The sequence below is a fragment of the Panthera onca genome, chromosome F1 (genome assembly GCF_046562875.1).
Source record: "Panthera onca isolate mPanOnc1 chromosome F1, mPanOnc1 haplotype 2, whole genome shotgun sequence".
NCBI classification, from domain to species: domain Eukaryota; kingdom Metazoa; phylum Chordata; class Mammalia; order Carnivora; family Felidae; genus Panthera; species Panthera onca.
Genome location: NC_138355.1, coordinates 21,843,184 through 21,861,341, shown reverse-complemented (window position 1 = coordinate 21,861,341; position 18,158 = coordinate 21,843,184). Strand labels below are relative to the sequence as shown.

General features: G+C 43.5%; 1 protein-coding gene and 1 long non-coding RNA gene across 4 annotated transcripts in view; one reads left to right on the top strand and one right to left on the bottom strand.

Annotated features, from left to right (window-relative positions):
• The window catches only part of BRINP2 (BMP/retinoic acid inducible neural specific 2), a 127,476-nt gene that overhangs the window by 9,441 nt on the left and 99,877 nt on the right, over positions 1 to 18,158 (bottom strand). For all 3 annotated transcript variants that reach the window (XM_060643589.3, XM_060643588.3, XM_060643590.3), the window contains 2 exons: positions 12,981 to 13,171; positions 11,699 to 11,907 (listed from right to left, as the gene is read on the bottom strand). In XM_060643589.3, coding sequence (XP_060499572.2) covers positions 11,699 to 11,907; positions 12,981 to 13,171 — 400 coding nt within the window. The remainder of the gene's footprint in view (positions 1 to 11,698; positions 11,908 to 12,980; positions 13,172 to 18,158) is intronic.
• LOC144614868 (uncharacterized) lies at positions 1,036 to 10,874 on the top strand. The gene is made up of 2 exons (XR_013553108.2): positions 1,036 to 5,769; positions 9,026 to 10,874. It is a non-coding gene; the product is annotated as an uncharacterized LOC144614868 (long non-coding RNA).

The window sequence follows — 18,158 nt, the reverse complement described above, 5'->3', positions numbered from 1 at the left end:
GATTTAGAGACCATCCCTACGGGGAGACCATCCCTATGCGCAGACCATCCCTATGTGCTTCCCTCTCCGGCCATCCGATCTCAGGCTCTGTGTCCTGTCCTTGACCAGCCGGAGGACAGCATGTGTTTCCCTACCCCGGGAGCAGAAAGCCACTTTTCTTCCCTGTTCTAACACACTCTCAGCGGCAGAGGGCTGGCAGCGGCAGGTGCACACAGTGGGAGGCTTTCAGAGGGGGCCGAAGGGAATTTGCATCCGGGAAGAGAAGATTCAACGTAGGCTGAGGAAGCTGGACCTCTGAGCTGGAGTCCCCCCCTCTCCCTCCCCCAGAGGGAGACAGGAGGCCAGATGTGGAGGCTGTCAGCCGGCTGGCGAGCCCAGCTGCATCCACTCGGCGTGGTGCTCACAGGCTTTAGGGATCCCGAAGATGAAAAGCACTAGAGAAATATGAGTTATGAGTATTATTATTAGTATTAAACATTTAAGTCCCACCTCGGCGCTGAGACGTCCTTAGAGAAAATCAGCCATGGGCTTACTGCATATTTTAATAAGTATATTAAATATACATAAACTCTTATAGCCATGTAATATTCCAAAACACCACAGAATCATTTTAAAATATTATAAAGTTGGCCTATCAGTTTTTCCCTGATGTTTTTAAAGTATAAGATGAAAAATGGGGAGCTTTAAATGCACTGAAATAATTCCATAATAAGAATGATGGGGACCTGCGGCCCTTTCTTCTCAGGATCTGCGAAAGCTCTGCCAACAATCAATCAACCAATCAACGAGTATTTATTGAGCAGCCACTGTTGAATTCTATACAATTCATCAAACATTCACAGAACGCCTTTCCTGGAGTTCTTCAAGGAGTCAGCCCTGATACCCCTGACCTTCTGTCCTGGCTGCCCTGCAGCAGGCACACGCGTTGCAGTTTCCCATCCTTTACTGAGAACGTGGGTGAAAGTCTGGGTCCTCCACACACCAAACGCTCCACAGGGGTAAGCCCATGTTTATTTTGTTCACCATGTTGTCAGCCGCGATTAACACAGTGCCTGGCACACCGGGTATTTAATACATTAGAGAATGTGTAATACGTTCCAGGCTTTGGGGGGTGAGAAATGAGCACAGAAATGCACAAGTTATATGCTGTGTCCTCTAGGGAATTACAACCTGTGGGGAAGGCAGGTGCATATGCAACGGGCCGAGATGCATCCAAGTGGAGCGGAAGCTATGTGTCAGTGAGCGCTGAGGAAAACACAGCTCTAAACAAAGAGAACATGAGGGAAGAAGGGCAGAGGAGACTCAACTGAGCTGGTCCTTAAAGATAAGTAGAAGTCTTGTTGAATCACTATATCGTACACCTGGAACTAACATGATACTGTATGTTAGCTATACTGGAATTAATATAAAATAAAATTAATAGTAATAAAGATAAGTACAAGTGGACAGCGAAAGAAGGGAAGGCAGGCACTCTGAGAGAAAGGGGAAGGGGCACCGCGGGGGCTCAAAAGTATAGTGTACGTGACTAGCGCCCTACAAGCTACAAGGTGAAGTAAGCAGGTGAAGAGCAGAGTGTAAATGAACTTTTCAAAGAGAGTTTAGTATATTTAGTTTTAAAAAATACTCATGGAACAGAGTAATTCAATGAGAGATGATTTGATACTGACTGGAAATACAGTAGGGAGAGAGACGGGAGAAATCCTTGTGATGTAAAGTAGTCTGACTAGGCTTCATGGAAGAGGTGAGCCATGAAGGATGAATGGGGAAGGCAGAGAGATTTAGGAGAAAAGGGGGGTAATTACAGACCAAGAAGAAGGGGCAGCCTTAGACACGGTGCATGAAGAGCAGAAAAACCCAGCCTGAATAAAGAATGGGACCGAGCCCATGACATGGGCAGGAACGACCTCTCTACAACTGCCAAGTTCATCCTCCAGGATCATCCCATTTAACCCTTACAGAAACTCTGAAACAAGTCGCACTACTAGCACTCTCCAAAGAAGGAAAGCAAGGTTCCAAGAGTTACGGTGTCCAGGCCACAGAGCTATGCGCAGCTGGAACGGGATCTTATCGTTTGAATCCTAGCACCCAGTCAGTGTCCCTCCTGTCTCCTCTGAGGGCACATCAGAGGACTTCAGGAAAATAAAGGGAGTTAAAGCCCTTTGGATGACATCACTTTTAAAAACAAGTGTAAACGGCGCAGTTCATCCAAAATAGCTTAGTGATCTGCCCTCTGTTGAGAATGTGAACACAGGGCAAAACAAATGGTATAGACTTGAGATCACAGTATCCTAATATTACAGATGGGAAGACCTTGGCCAGATGAGTTAAATGATTTATTCAAGGTCATATGGCTAGTTGCCTACAGGGCTAGGATTCATTCAGCTCATTCATACACTCATTCATTCATTTATTCATTTAAGAAATATGCAAGGAGCATCCAGAACTCACACTGAGTGAGTGAGGCACAGTCACTTCCATAAGGAGTTTCCAGACAAGTAGAAACATGTTTCTCTAATCCCAGTGTTCGGGCTGTTACACATGCACTTGCCTCCCTCCACAGGTGGGCACCAGGTGCTGAATAATGTCTCTGTATAGAGTTAGTGGGTGATTGGCTAGCTGTCAAACTACAGCGGGGAGGCAGAGCCAGGCTTCTTTCAAGGTAAGGTCGTCTTTATCTCTATGGTGTTAAAGTCCCTGTAAGAGGAGCCCTGGCCGAGGACTAGCCCGGGTCTTCTGGAATGTGGTGGACTGAACGGCAGGGTAGGATGATGGGTGAGATGGCGGGTGGGTCTGGTCTTTAGGACACTTGCCTGTCCCCGCCTCCATCTAAGCTGTTCACACTGTCATTGAGTTTTGCACTGGCTTTTCCATCCACCCACCCCTGAGCTGGTCGCTCACCAGCATCAAGTCCAGGTAGGGAGGGAGCTACATGCCTTACATAGGAGTAGGATGACCCCTCAAGGAGGATAACAGAGAACAGCCACTCTCCTCTCCTTTATCTCAGCACAATCCCTACCTACGTACTGCCAACCCATCTGCTTCCCCACCACCACCACCGCCATCTTGTGCAGTATTCTAGGCCTGGCTCTGATGTGGTTTTTTGACCTTTACTTGGCTACTCCCAAAGGTTAGTTCCACAAGCGGACAATCAAATCGATAAAGGCATTGAAAGGATGTGGGTAGCTTCCCTTTGTTAATTGCGCCACGAGGACTGGCATGAAGAAGAGACAAAGGCTGTGATCCTCAAGCTCATTTCCTTATAAGGAGGCACACCAGATCTCCAAGAGTGAGGAAGGCACTCAGATTACATTAGATCCCAACGTCCTTGCTCCTTCCACTGCTATTCTGCTTTGAACCACCTCTGTCCTCCCTAGAGATATAAGGAGATGGGAAGAAGAAAGGGAGCTGGAGAGGGTCCTCTTGCAGATATTGCCTGGGCACTGACTTGGTAACAGAATGCCCGAAGGCCCCTTCCCCCAAGCGATGAAAATACCAGAGTCTCTGGAGGGTTAGTCCAGAGAACCCTGGGCTTTCTCTGTAGCGGAGGCAGACAGCTTTGGCAGATTATAGAAGAGGCCCATAGAGGTAATGGAAAGTGCAGTTCACTCAGGCACACACATTCAAAGAGCATCTCAGATACGCTTTCAGAAAGGGAAAATAATTGTGTGCTAATTGGTCTGTTGACAGAGACTGTCCTGCCTTCAGAAAGCCCTGATGGATCTCAGGTTCATTAGCACATCCAATTTTCCATAAATACTAGGTTGTGCGAACACTCACTCCAGTGAGTCTGCTCTCCTCCCCCTGCCCTTTGCCTCCCCTGCTGCTCTTGTCCTACCTAGGGGGACACCTGCAAAGCTAAAAGGGACAGAAATGGGCTTCTAATTGTGAGCGATAGGGCCGGGCAGGGTGAGCACAGCTGATGGTGTGTGTGCTTAAGAGAACTGCAAATTGAATCCCAGGCTGTGCGCTGAGGAATTCAGACAAGTCTTTTTAAGGATGCTTTGTGAGAACCACTCCATTTTGCCATCCTGGGACCCATCTGAACTTTTGTGTGGGCTCTTTTCAGTAAGCCCTGGAACATATCAAACCAAGTCCTTCCCCACACTTCGATTAAGTAGAGGGTGAGCTGCGAATGAGAACAGGGTCCTCTGCTTAATGGCTCTGATCCCTTCCCAGGCATCACGGACAGGAGGTACAGTGTATATATTCAGCCCTTTATAGTTTTCCAAGTGTTTCCATGTGAACTGTGTCATTGGGTGTCACCCCAACCCCATGGCAGAGACAGGGGTGGGATTCACAATATTAATCAGCAGGTAAGACAGGAGTGGGTGGGCTAATCAGAAGAGGTGCCAGGGGTGGTACCAGCAGCATTCTGGAGACCTCCCAAGGTCCATTCAACGGGAGACCTGGGGGCTCCAAGGGAGAGAGAACAGTGGTTACGATGGCACCCAGGTGATTGGGTGCAGACTGTTTACCAGCTGATATGGAAGTGGTTTAATATTCTAATAGCTGGTGTAGCCCTGTCAGCTGAAGCTAAGCCCTGGGTACAGGTGAGTCAAATAGCTGGTAACTCACTGACTTCTCAAGGTCATAGAAGTGGTGAGCATCAAGACTGAAACTTGATCCCAAGCTTTCTCCCTTGAGCAAGTTTGTTTCCCACTAAACCAGGCAGCCAGCCTTCACCTACCAAGGATTCTATTTAGTGCCTCACTGCGTGCCAGCCACGGCGAAGAAATGGTGTGCAAGCTACGGAGTCCCAACTGCTCCAAGCCCTCCTACCATGCCTGTGGGTGTGGGGACGTGGCAGTGGGGATGCACACAGCTGGAATATAATATGACAAATCCTGTAAGAGAGGTGTGCACTGAGCAGGGTAAACCTTGCAACAGAGTGAGATGTTCAGTAGGGTCTCAGAGGAATGTGTCAGATAAACAAAAGGGGCATGTTAGTAAACTAGAGGTGGCTAACAAGGGGGGAAAAGTAAGAGTACACCTGCTTACAGACATAAGAGACAGGCAGAGAGGCTGGAGGGTTTTCCCTTCCCCAAGGCTGAGCAGGTGAGCAGAACCCTTCATGCCACCCACCTCGATGCAGAGTAATGGCCTCGGTGGAAGCCAGCTCTACTCCTGCAAAGGCATGTTCAGTAGAGGGAAGCAGGTGGCAGGGGCTACAGCCCCAGTAAAGGAGTATCAGCTAGCAGGGATACGCTGCGGGATGCATCCAGCCTACTGGCCCTTGCTATGCGGATCTGTAAAAGCATGATCAAGCAAAGGAATGGTCTCTGGTGGAACATTTGACAGTAGGATAAAATGGGCAGGTCAACCCTATCAGGTGAGCACGGTGGTGGGATAGGGAGCCGAGACCTCCCGTTGCTCCTCAGTCTAGCAGGGTGTTCTTGGACAGGTCACGTGGTTCTCTAGAGCTAAGTTATGTGAGCATGAGGACGAGGAGGAGTGGAGGTAGGAGAAAATAATCCTGTTTTCTCCTGTTTTTCTGAATTGCATCCCACGGAAGGAGTACATTGCACCCCTCAACAGAGAAAACTCCAGGTTAATCAGCTCAGTGGAAGATGAATTATCATCCCACATTCCATGTGTGATTGGAGGAGTTCCAAAAAGAACCTTCCAAGGATGGCGGCCCCACTTCTGGGGAGATGGGCAGTGGCTCCAGTTCTGGAAAGTGCATCCCCAGGCACTACGATAGATGTGGCTTTGGGTACCTTCCTGCCTCTCACTGTGCCACCTGCAGACTTTGCCAAAGAGATGAGTCCGGTAAGCCATATTTCAGACTATGTATTGAACTCTTTATAGTGGACTAAAGTGAACTCTGAACAAAACTTCCCTCCAGAGAAGTCAGAACTGTGACACTGAGAGAAACAATTTAAAGGGTGATGGTGGACACCCTTAAAATTCAGAATAAATAATCGTCAAGCATTACCAAGTGCCAGGAACTGAGAATACAGCAGTGAACAAGAGTGGTTCCTGCCCCAATGGCACCAGCTGAGAGATAAAACAGAAAAATAGTATTCAGTCCGGGCCAGAGTCAGCGTCAGCTCCAGAGCAAGGCAGAGCTAAATGTAAGCTGAAGTCACTGGCGTACAGAAAGGTCTAGAAAAAAAAACAAAGGAAAGAACTTGGAAAAGAAGCTAGAAGGTGAAGCAGATGAAAAAAAACAGATGACATGTGTTCCAACAAGAAATGGGGTAACCTGGGAGCCTTACTGCCCTTTTATAAGACCCATGTGTCTGGACCTTGTCCTTGGAGATATGTGATAGTCTTCACCGTAGTCCTCTTTATAAACCATGTTTATGCTCAAGTGACTTGGAGTAGCTTTGTTTCTTTCAACTAAACATATTTATATGCCCTTGTACATACACTGAAAAGAGCATAACCTATGTGGAAAACAGTGACTCATTCATTCATTTATTCTGTCAGTCAACAAAACTTTACTCATTCATTACCCATAATGGAATATGCTCTGTACTTCTACTGGGAACCAAAGATGAATAAGAGCCAGTCCCTCCCTCAAGGACTTCATGTTAGCTAGCAAATACAGTTCAAATGATAAGCCCTATAAAAGAGGCATCTGCTTGATACACCAAAGAGAGCATTTAACTACCTTGGGAGTCAGAAAAGGCTTCCCCAAAGAGTTACCTTTTTGACTTGAGCAAAGAAGAGTGAGGGAGAGACACTTACGTAAACAGACAAGCAAAGCAAACAGCAGGGGCTTTGGATAAAGACTAATAGTTAGTGGGATGCCTGGGCTGCTCAGTTGGTTGAGAGTCCAACTCTTGATTTTGAACTGTGATCTCACAGTTCCTGGGGTCAAGCCCCACATCTGGCTCTGCACTGACAGTGTGGAACCTGCTTGGGTTCTTTTCTCTTTCTCTCTCTTTCTCTGCCCATCCCCCATTCATTCTCTCCCCCTGCCCCCCAGCCTTCTCTCGCTCAAAATAATAAAATTTTTTTAAACAGACTAACAGGACGGGCCTACATGATAGAAATTGTAAGTGAAGGGTTGATGGGGGAAACGGGTTGAGAAGAGACAAAAGAGACCATTAGGGATAATCTTCAATGGCTTTATGGTTTTGTTAAGATGAGGAATTATTCTTTTTCAAGCTCCATTTGTGCTGTGGCTCATGCACTCTCTCTGTTTTTTATTTGATCCTTACGGAAATCCTTCAAGGTAAAAAATATTTTAATTATTGAACAGTTTTAAGGATAAGAAAAGTGAGGTTCAGAGTAGTTTGGTAACTTGCTCGCAGCCCACATGAGCAGTGGCACAGCAAAGACTTTTGGGTTCAACCCTATGTTCTCTGCATTGTCACAGTGCCACCATGGCTGGGGCGCAGTGGTTTAAACGGGGCCAGGGGGGATGGTACATGAGGTTTTGCACTCATGCAGGCAGCAGAGAGGGCGGATAAGAGAGAGGAGCTGAGAATGGAGACGGGAAGACTAGTTAAAAAGATAATGCAAGAAAACTGGGCAAGAGTTGATGAGGTCCTGAATTAAGGGGATGGCATGGACGTGAGAAGGCAGTGAGGGGCAAGTTGAAGATATATCCAATGCCGTGATTATAGTGGTGGACCATGGAGTCTAAGTTAGGCAAATAGTGAGGCAAACGAGGCCATGAAGGGGGGAAGAAAGTGAAAAAGCTGGTCAGGTAAAAGGACAGGAAGGCACATTAATGGGACCTTTGAGTTGTTGACCCAGACCTACCTTTTATTTCCAGATAAGACCAATTCTTCTCCCACTTTGACACAGCCGACTCACTACAGGACTGAAGGGGGAAAGGGGCTTCCCCAGAGTTCTGTCTTCTTGGTAAAACCCACTCCATGTTACTAATAGTCTTCTTTCATCATTTTAAGCTGCTCAGAGACCAGAATCCCAAAGGCACCCTAAATCCCTGTTAACTCCAGCCACTGCCCTGTCTCAGGCTCTCACTCCAGACACTGCACCTCTCTTAATCTGACCTCTTCAGGTAACTTCCATCGTGCTCTCTCGGTCTCATCATCAGTCTTCAGCAAGGTCCTCCATAACCTTGATCTCCTCTCAAGAGTCTGCTTCATCTTTTTGCATTAAGCACAGTCCAGAAGATGCTGAAAACAGGGGTTCCCTTTCAGTCTTGCCTAGCAGTGGCTGGCTGTGTTCCCACACCTCACATTGCCGGGCAGAGGAGTGAGGTGCGTTGCCAGTGTCCTGGACACTGTTCCCCCTCCTCTCTAGCCATCTCTGGCTCCTCTGAAGCCAGAACCATCAGGACTTTATCACCCATGACCCCTCCTTGTTGCTGTCTATTTCTCTTGTTAGTCCCATTCAGTTGTTAAGGATGTCCAGTATTAAGCTTGCTTATCACTGTCTGTTACCACCAAAAGGTTTGTATCTTTCCTGTTGACCTCAGCATCCATGTAGAAAACCCTTTAATACCCTGGCCTCCCAGGTCCCTAGCCTTCTCCCCTCTCCGTTCATCTTGTCCTCCAGCCCCGTCTTAGCCACCCACACTCATGGCCATGTTCAGAACCTGATTTGTTTTGCTAATTGCACTTTCTCTCCAATCTCAACATAAATCATCACACACTTGCACTTCCCCTGGTCACTTCCCTCTAACAAGTATCAAACCTACTTAGACTTCCAATCTTTTGACCTAACCAACTTTTCACTTCCTGCCGTCCCTTAATAGTCCCAAATCCCTTGGTCCATCACTATAATCACTGCTTTGTGTATATTCTCAACTCCCATTTTGTTTGTTTCATCTTCATGTACACACACACACACACACACACATTTCTGTTCAATCAACTCTCCACCTCCTCCATGACTGCCTGTACTTGAAGTGCCAAATGTAGCTGATAAAGCTCACAGCTATGCTGACTGTTCCCATGTAATTACGACCATGGGTCTCAAATGGGCTCTCAGTGCTGCCCAACAACCCACAACATTTATCTAGTCCATTAAAATACCTAGCTCCTATTCTTCTGAAACCATCCCCTGCATTCTTCTCTCAGTAATCCCTTCTCCTTCCTTTTAGGCAAGGACTCTGCTTCTTGTGTAATCAAGGAAATAGGATCAATCAGAAGGGGACATCCACATCCCGACCCCCAACGGCTACATCCTACTGCATGTGTCCTGCGCATTTGAATGCCTCCTGCTACAAAGGATGAGACGTTTATGCTATGTAAGAACCACCCCTCCCGCCTGCCCAGTTGCTCTTGCAGTTGTCTCCTATCACTTCTGAATTATTTTCTCCCCCTCTCCTGAATCATTTCAATCAACATGCCAACATTCTTGAGTATCTCTCATCTTAAAAACAAAAATTCCACCTCTCTTGACCTTATACCACTCTCCAGCTATCGCCCATTTTTTCTGTTTGCCTTTACAGCAAAACCCTTAAAGAATTGTCTCTACTCCTCTGGTTCCTCACTTCGTTTTCTCTCTTGAACCTTCTGCACTCAGCCTTTTGTACCTGTCATGACACTGAAATCACTATTATCTAGGTTGCTAGTTACCTCCATGTTGCCAAATTGAAGGTCCGTTCTCTATCTGACTGTTTAACAGCATCTAACGCAGTTGTCTGCTCCTTCTTCTATGAAACACTTGCTTCATATCGTCTTGTGATATGGCTTTAATTCTCTTCATACCTTTCTGCCTGGTGTCAGCCTTCTCTGTTGGATCCTTCTCCCAGTCCCCATTTCTGAATATTGATGTGCTGCACAACTCAGCCTTAGGGCTAGGCAGCCTTAGGGCTGCTCTACCAGCTACATTCACTCCTCAAGTGATCTCATCTCATCCTTTCTCATGATATTAAATACCACCTACATGTGTGTATATATTTGTATGCCAAAATCACATCTTCAGTCATGACCTTTCTCTCTGAAGCCTAGTGTTTATATTCACCTTCCTGTTAGATACCTCTACTTGGATGTCTAATAGGAATGTCAAATTCACTGTGTCTAAAACCAAGCTCTTGATTTGCTTCTTTCAGATTGGCATCTCCCCCACTGTTGTCCTTCTCAGTAAATGCAATCACTGTTCATCTTGCTGCTCATGCCAAAAATCTTGCAGTTAATCTTGAGTCCTTTCTTCTAATTTATTAGCTAAACCTGTAGGGCTCTACCATCAAAATATATCTTGGCATCTGCCAAATTTTCACTACCTCTATACAGCCAGCTTTGTCTGAGCGAGCCACCATTATTTCTTCCCTGGACCATTGCAGTAGTCACTGCATCAGTCTCCAGGATCCCTCTTTCTCCTCTCTTCCCTGATCAGTAATGCCCTCATGATCTTCACATCCTTTATTGATCTCCGTCTCAGGCAGTCTACCGTCAGGGGGAGATAAAATTTTCTCTGCAGCCTCATCTCCTACTTCACCCCTCTTGTAACGGCACTCCTGCTACATTATGCAGTGTTTCTGGATCGTAACATGCACACTCCTGCTTCAGGGCAATTGCACCTGCTCTCACTCCCATGTGGCTTGCTCCCTCCCTTCATTCAGATGTCTGCTTAAATGGCATTTTTTCACACAGGTCTTCCCTAAAGTGTGGTGTCCCTGTCCCTGTCCTCCTCTTGTGTGTCATCCTCTTGCCTGGCTCCACTTCTTCATACCATTAATCCCACCTGACATTATATTACATCTCCATCACTAGAATTTAAGCTTCATGAGGGCAGGGACTTTATATGTATTCTTCACTCTGGGATTCTCAGTACCTAGAGCAGTACCTGACACGTAACAGGTGTTCAGTAAATATCTACTGAACCAATAAACAAATGAACAAAACCATCTAAATTTTGGGTGTGATAAAAGCAGAATATAAGATAAGACTGACCATTCCTTGCCACCTTAATTTTACATTTAGAATAAAATAATCCAGCATTCTCAAGTATCGTCATTGGTCTTCTCTTCCCTATTACAATATGAGTTTTCCTAGAATTCTCCTAGATATAAGTAGAGAAGATAGGATGGAGGTTATGATTATTAATGTTATAGTAACTGCTGGATCATTTTCCAACATGCATGGCATCATATCACTCCTCTGCTTAAAACTCTCTGGATGTTTTCCATTGCACTTTGACATATTAAAATTCCTTTTCATGGCCACGTAATCTGATTCCAGTCTACTTCTGACCGTCATATTGTACCAGTGTCTTCTTGTTCACCTTACTATAGTCGCAACAGTCTTCTCTGTGTTCCAAGGCACCAAGCCGGTTGCTGCCTCAGGGCCTTAGCACTTACTGTTCTTGCTGTCTGAATACTCTTCCCTCAGGTCATTCAGACTCAGCCTCAAAGTTTAAACCCAAAGTTCCCTCCCCAGACCAATCTGGCTAATATTAGCTGCTCCTTTCCCACCCCAGGAAATCCGTACCTTATGACTCTGCTTTTCTATCTTTATCTAAAATTACTTTGCTTTTACCTGTGTAAAATTCCCATCCCTCACTAGAACGTAAGAGGTGCAGAATAAGGACCCTGTCTGCCTTTCTACCAACAGTCCGTTGGCTGGAGACTGCCTCCCAGTAGAAGCTACATGACTATCTGCTGTGCAAGTGAAGACCTGGGCCACCTTTTAGGGACGGTTGTGGCTCGTCTCAGAAAGCTTCTTCCCCACGTCCATCAGTCAGGTCTGACTGATTTGGAGCTGGCTAAGACCCTAGCCAGCTTTCTCTCTGCTGTCTGCCCTCCCTCTCCCAGTACGCCACAGGCTGTTACCTTGATGGCCCCCGTGGCTATCTGGATATGGTGCAGCCGCCTCAGTGTGCTCTCTCTGTCGATGAAGTAGGAGGCTGCGAGCTGGTGCAGGGTCTCCAGGGACACGGCAGAGCTGTTCCCACTGCCCCCAACTACAGGTGCACTTCCTGCTGTCTCTGTCTTGCGGCTCAGTTTCCGCTTGTCCACAAAAATGGTTAGGGACTCTTCTCCTAAAGCAAACAACATGGGTCCATTGGTGAGGCCTTCTGAATCCCCTGCCAATTAGAACATGAAACCCTTGGCCAGAACAGTCAGAGCTCAGAGGGAGCCCATTGCCCCTGCTGACGACCTCTTCCTCATCACTGTCTTCAGAACAGTCTCATCACACAGTGCCCAAGGTGACCAGCATCACTGCCTGAGAGGCCCTCCTCCTTTTCCTTCATTCTTTAACTATCCCATAGCTCATCCCCTCCCCTCCAGCTTATCCATTTAACATCCTTTATTGATCTCAGTCTCAGGCAATCTACCTCCATGGGGGAGATAAAATTTTCTCTCTCAAGTTGTTTATGAGAAGTCACCATGGATATTTCTGCTCCCTCAGAAAGGGCAAAAGCCTTGAAGCTCACCCACCCTCTTCCCCATCAAACACTCAACACCTACCACATGCCGGCAGCTGGCCTGAACCCTTGGAGAGATCCTTTTTGTCCATCAGACAGTGAGCTAAATGTTATAATAAATCTTGCTTTCTTCTTCCCAGGGCAGAGAGAACCCTGCCTCTTCAGAGCTTTTGATTTGGCCACAGGTACACCATCCCCACTCCCAACCTTGTCCCTATCCAGCCCAGAATCACTAGAATTGGTTTGTCCAGTTACCAATCTTTAGGGAGGTAAGCAGGGGTCAGGGACTTAATGGACATTTGCTTTTTTGCCCATGGGTCTGACAACTAGAGCCACAGCAAATATTAGGATGTGGAAAAGCCTCTAGGTGAGAAGCCTCTGTCAAAAGAAAACTAGGAGCGCCCCCTGCTGGCAAGTGCTTAGTAGGAGCCTGTCAGTCCCCCAACCTCCTTACCCCGCACCCCCTCCTCAGGAGGATGCTTATAAGCAAATAGCAATGTTCTAGGTAAATTTGGATGTCAAGAGATTATACTGCTCTCAAAGGCACCAGAAAGAAAAATATTTCTCAGGCAATACCAGGCAAGGAAGAACAAAGACCCAGAAAGACTCAAGCTATACTCCTTGGGTCTTAAAGCTATTTTCAATGATCTGACAGCCAATTAGTGTAAGATCATGATGTTGCTTACCTCCAAGGGTGGCAGAAAGTAAGAAATGAGTGCCGTACTTTTTTATCAGGTTTTCAGTAACCTGTTGTAAGTTGGGTCTCCTTCCGAGGAGGCGGATGTTCCGGATAAATTCTGGGGCAAGAGGCAATGGCAAACTGAAGAAGTCCCTCCTTTCCAGAGCCAAGTTGTTTACTTTCCAACGGGCAAACTCCCTGGAGGAAAAGTCAAGGGATGAAGAAAAGCTCAACGTATTTAAGAACAAGAAACATAAAATCTGAAAGAGGTCATGTTCTTCCTCCACTTGTACCCTCCTCACTCCCCTCAGCACACATCCCTCCACATGGAGGCACCCACTGCCTGCAAGAGGCCGTTTGGCCTTCCACCCAGCTTCCCATTCCCAGGCTGTCAACTGACTTCCATCAGAACCTATTCCCATCTGCTTTCTCACTGGAGTCTCTGATTTGCTTACTCATATGCAGGTAGTCATGTAGTAGTGTAGTACGGGAAAACAATTATGCAAACAGTGAAAACATGAGAACAATGGATTGCAGAGATATGATTTAGTCACAGTTGCCACTCAATGGATGAGTCACATCACCTATCATGGCCTCAGTTACCCATTTGAAAGTAAGGAGTGTGGTCTACAACAGTGGTTCTCAAACTTTTGACCCGTTCACACTCTTAACACATGACGGAGTCCCCCATGTTTATGCGGCTTATCTCTATTGATAATTACCACTTTAAAAATTAAAACAGAAAATTTTAATTTATTAGTTCACTTAAAGATAACAGCAGTAAATCTATTACATATAACATAAATGACATATTTTTATTACCATAACCATATGTTCTGAAACAAAGCCAATTTAGCAAGAAGAGTGGTATTACTTTGCATTTTTGCAAGTGTCTTTAATATTTGGCTTACCAGAAGAAGGCTACTTTCTCATATTTGCTTCTGCATGTATTCTTACGTAGTCTTTGTGGATATTCACTAAATGCAACAAATGTCGTTCCTTAAAGGTTACAGAGTGGAATCTGAAACCACATCAACGCACTTTTTATACTCTATTACATTAAAATCCAGTGTTCTATATTGTATTTTGAATGGATCTTTTTACCCTTCGTGCTTTTGAAACATCACGCATTGGTCATCCAAAAAGTATGGGATCACTGAATTATTCAGGTCTTCCACATTGTGATACTTCATTATATAATGTCAAACACCGTATTTGTTAATATCACAAATCCCATGCATAAAGTTGCTAAGTACTGGAACTGCTACTAAGCTCATAATGACAAATACAAGTTTTCCAAAATTCTAATTTTCATTTGAAAGCTTAAATTTTATCATTGGCAACAGATACTGTTAGCTGTTTTCCTTGAAGAGGTAGGCTTACTTTATCCCCCGCCCCTTTATTTTTTGAGAAAATGTTTGCCAGACACTAAAGTGTCTAAATAACCACAGTTTATCTGTTGTCTGTTCTTTGAAGAAAAATTCAGTTCCAATGAAAACGCGACTAGTTCAGCTTACAATTCAATCACAAAAGCATCTTTCCCTGAGACAATCATCATTCTTCAGTAGCCTTAGACTCGTTTTATGTTTATTTTACATTTCATCATACAAAATACTAAAAAGATGTGTAGGGGTGCCTGGCTGGCTCAGTTGGTAGAGCATGCAACTCTTGATCTCTAGGTCATGAGTTCAAGGCTCACATTGGGCATGGAGCCTATTTTAAAAAAAGGTGTATACTTAAGGGTCAATATCTAATAAAATTAGTAAGTTTAACTGCTTCAAGGATGTTCTTATGTGAATCTAGCATAAAAACAAGCATGTATGTGTGTGTGTGTGTGTGTGTGTGTGTGTGTGTGTTTGCGCGCTTAGCTGCAAGTATGTAATGATGGAGATGACTGGTGTGATTTGGTGAGACTGCCTTTATTCAAACACAGATGCCAGTAGTTTTATTCACCACTGTTTTTTGTGCCATCAGTGCAGATGTCAATATGGACATCCTGAAAAGACCTAAGAGAACCCATCTTTTGAGAAGCCCTATTCTATAAGATGGCAAAATTCCAAATTCCTTTCTACTCCCATCTAGATCTTTAATCTTCATATTAAAGACACATTTCCAAGGGGAAAGGGACACATTTCCAAGGGGAATCTGTCCTGGGATGAAATTGAAAGGATCACATCCATTAGTGAGAAAGTACTTTTCCATAGCCTTTCAAATTATACTCATAAGGACCAGCTCCATTGCCTTAGGGAACAACAAAATTCAAGGTCTTCTCAACCTTCTCACCTATCCCCATTCTGCTCTTTATGACAGTGCTGAAGTTTGGTCTAACTTTCTCCCCAAATCCATGGACTACAAATGACAGGGCTGCAGAAAAATAAAAAAGAGCTCCAAAATAATAAAAATCCATGCCCAATTTAAACCTATAGAATTCTCCCACCTAACTATAGAGACTGAGACAGAGAGGAGGGGCATGTGCCAAATATTACCAGGGAAACAAAAGAAAAGAGACAACTAATAATTCAAGGTTCCAGCAAAGTCTTTTAAAATTCCCATTGTGTGGCTTTATTTATCTAAGAAGGCAAGTTCATAATAATACATTATCATTTATTTCCTTTGTACAGGAAATGCTAAACTTTAATTAAAGTACGGGATATTTGTCAAAGTGTTTTCTATACCAAAACCCACTGCAACATGATGAGCAATCACTTGATCGCATGTCTAACTGGCCAAATGGCCAATCAAGACAGAGTGACTTAATAGGTTAAAAAAACAACAGCAACAACTATATGCTGCCTACAAGAGACTCACTTCAGCATTAAGGACACCTATACTGAAAGTGAAGGGATGGAAAAAGATACTCCATGCAAATGGAAACCCAGAAGAAGCCTGGGGTAGTTATATTTATATCAGATAGAGTAGACCTTAAGCCAGATTATAACAAGAGACATAGAAGGGCATTACATAATGACAAAGGGATCAACTCATCAAAATACAACGTTTGTAAATAGTTATGCACCCACCATGGGAACAACTACACATATCAAGCAAACACTAACATATCTGAAAGGAGAAATAGCAGTTCCAACGATAGGAGGGGACTTCAATACCTCACTTTCAACCATGGATAGACCATCCAGATAGAACATCAACAAGGGAACATCAGCCTTAAAACTACATATTAGACCAGATGGACATAACAGATATATGCAGAACATTCCATTCAATAGCAGGATAAAACACATTATTCTCAAGTGCACATGGAACATTCTTCAGAGTAGATCATGTGTTAGGTCACAAAACAAATTTTAATGGATTTAAGAAGACTGAAATTATATCATGCATCATTTTCAACCACAATTGAATGAAACTAGAAAGTACAAGAGGTGTAAAATTCACAAATACATGGAGATTAAACAACATGCTTTTGAATAACCAACATGTCAAAGGAGAAATAAAAAAAGTATCTTGAGGCAAATGAAAATGGAAACACAAATACCAAAATGTATGTGATGCAGCAAAAGTAGTTCTAAGTGGGATGTTTATAGTGATAAATGCCTACACTAAGAAAAAATAAAGATCTTAAATAATAACCAAATTCACACTCCAAGGAACTAGAAAAGAAGAACATATTAAACCCAAAGTTAGTAGAAAGAATAACAAAGATTAGACTGGAAAGGAATGGCATAGAGACTAAAAAGACAATAGCAGAAATCAATGAAAATAAAATCTGCTTTTCAGAAAAGATTTTGAAAAATAGACAAATCATTAGCTAGACTAACCAAGAAAAAAAAGAAGACTCAAATAAATAAAATTGGAATTGAAAGAGGAGACATTACAAATGATACCACCCAAATACAAAGGATCACAAGAGACTATAATGAACAATTATATACTAATAAATTGGACAATCTATGAGAAATAGATTAATTCCTAGAAACATATAACCTACCAAGACTGAATCATGAATAAATAGAAAAATCTGAACAGACCAACTACTAGAAAGAAGATTGAATCAGTAATAAAAAAACTCCCAACAAACAAAAGTCCAGGATCAGATGGCTTCCCTGGTGAATTCTACCAAACATTTAAAGAAAAATTCCTACCAGTGTTTCCTAAACTCTTCCAAAAATGGAAGAGGAGGGAAAACTTCCAAACTCAATTTATGAGGCCAGCATCACCCTGATACCAAAAACTGACAAGGACACTACAAGAAAAGAAAGTTATAGGCCAGTATCCCTGATACACATATGCAAAAATCTCCAAAAAAACTATTAACAAACTGAATTCAACAGTACATGGAAACAATCATACACCATAATCAAGAGGGATTTATTCCAGGAATGAAAGGATGGTTCAACATTCGCAAGTCAATCAATATGATACATCACACTAGTAAAACTAAGTATAAAAATCATATGATTATCTCAGTAGATGCAAAAAAAAAAAAGCATTTGAGAAAATTCAACATCCATTTACGAAAAAAACCCTGAACAAAAAATGTGTAGAGGGAACATACTTCAACATAATAAAGACCATATATGACAAACCCACGGCTAACACTAGACTCAATGGTGACAAGCTGAAAGCTTTTTCTCTAAGATCAGAACAAGACAAAGTTGCCCACTTCTGTCACTTTTATTCAACATAATACTGGCAGTCCTAGCCAGTGCAATTAGGCAAGAAAAAGAATTAAAAAGCCTCCAAATCGGAAAGGTAGAAGTAAAACTCTGTTTACAGATGACATATCATATATAGAAAACCCTAAAGACTCCACCAAAAAAAAACTTAGAATAAACAAATTTAGCAAAGTTGCAAGACACAAAATCAATATATAAAAATAAGTTACATTTCTACAAACTAATGACAAAATATCAGAAAGAGAAATTACGGAAATAATCCCATTTACAGTTGCACCAAAAAGAATGAAATACCTAGGAATAAATTTAATGAAGAGTGCAAGAGGTCTGTCTATACACTGAAAGTTGTATAATACATTGATGAAAGAAATTGAAGACGACACAAATAAATGGAAAGATAGTTCATGGATTGGAAGAATCCATATTGTTAAAATGTCCATTCTATTCAAAGCAATCTACAGAGTCATTGCAATCCTTGTAAAATTTCCAATGGCATTTTCCATAAAATAGAAAAAAAGCAATCCTAAAATTTGTATGGAATCACAAAA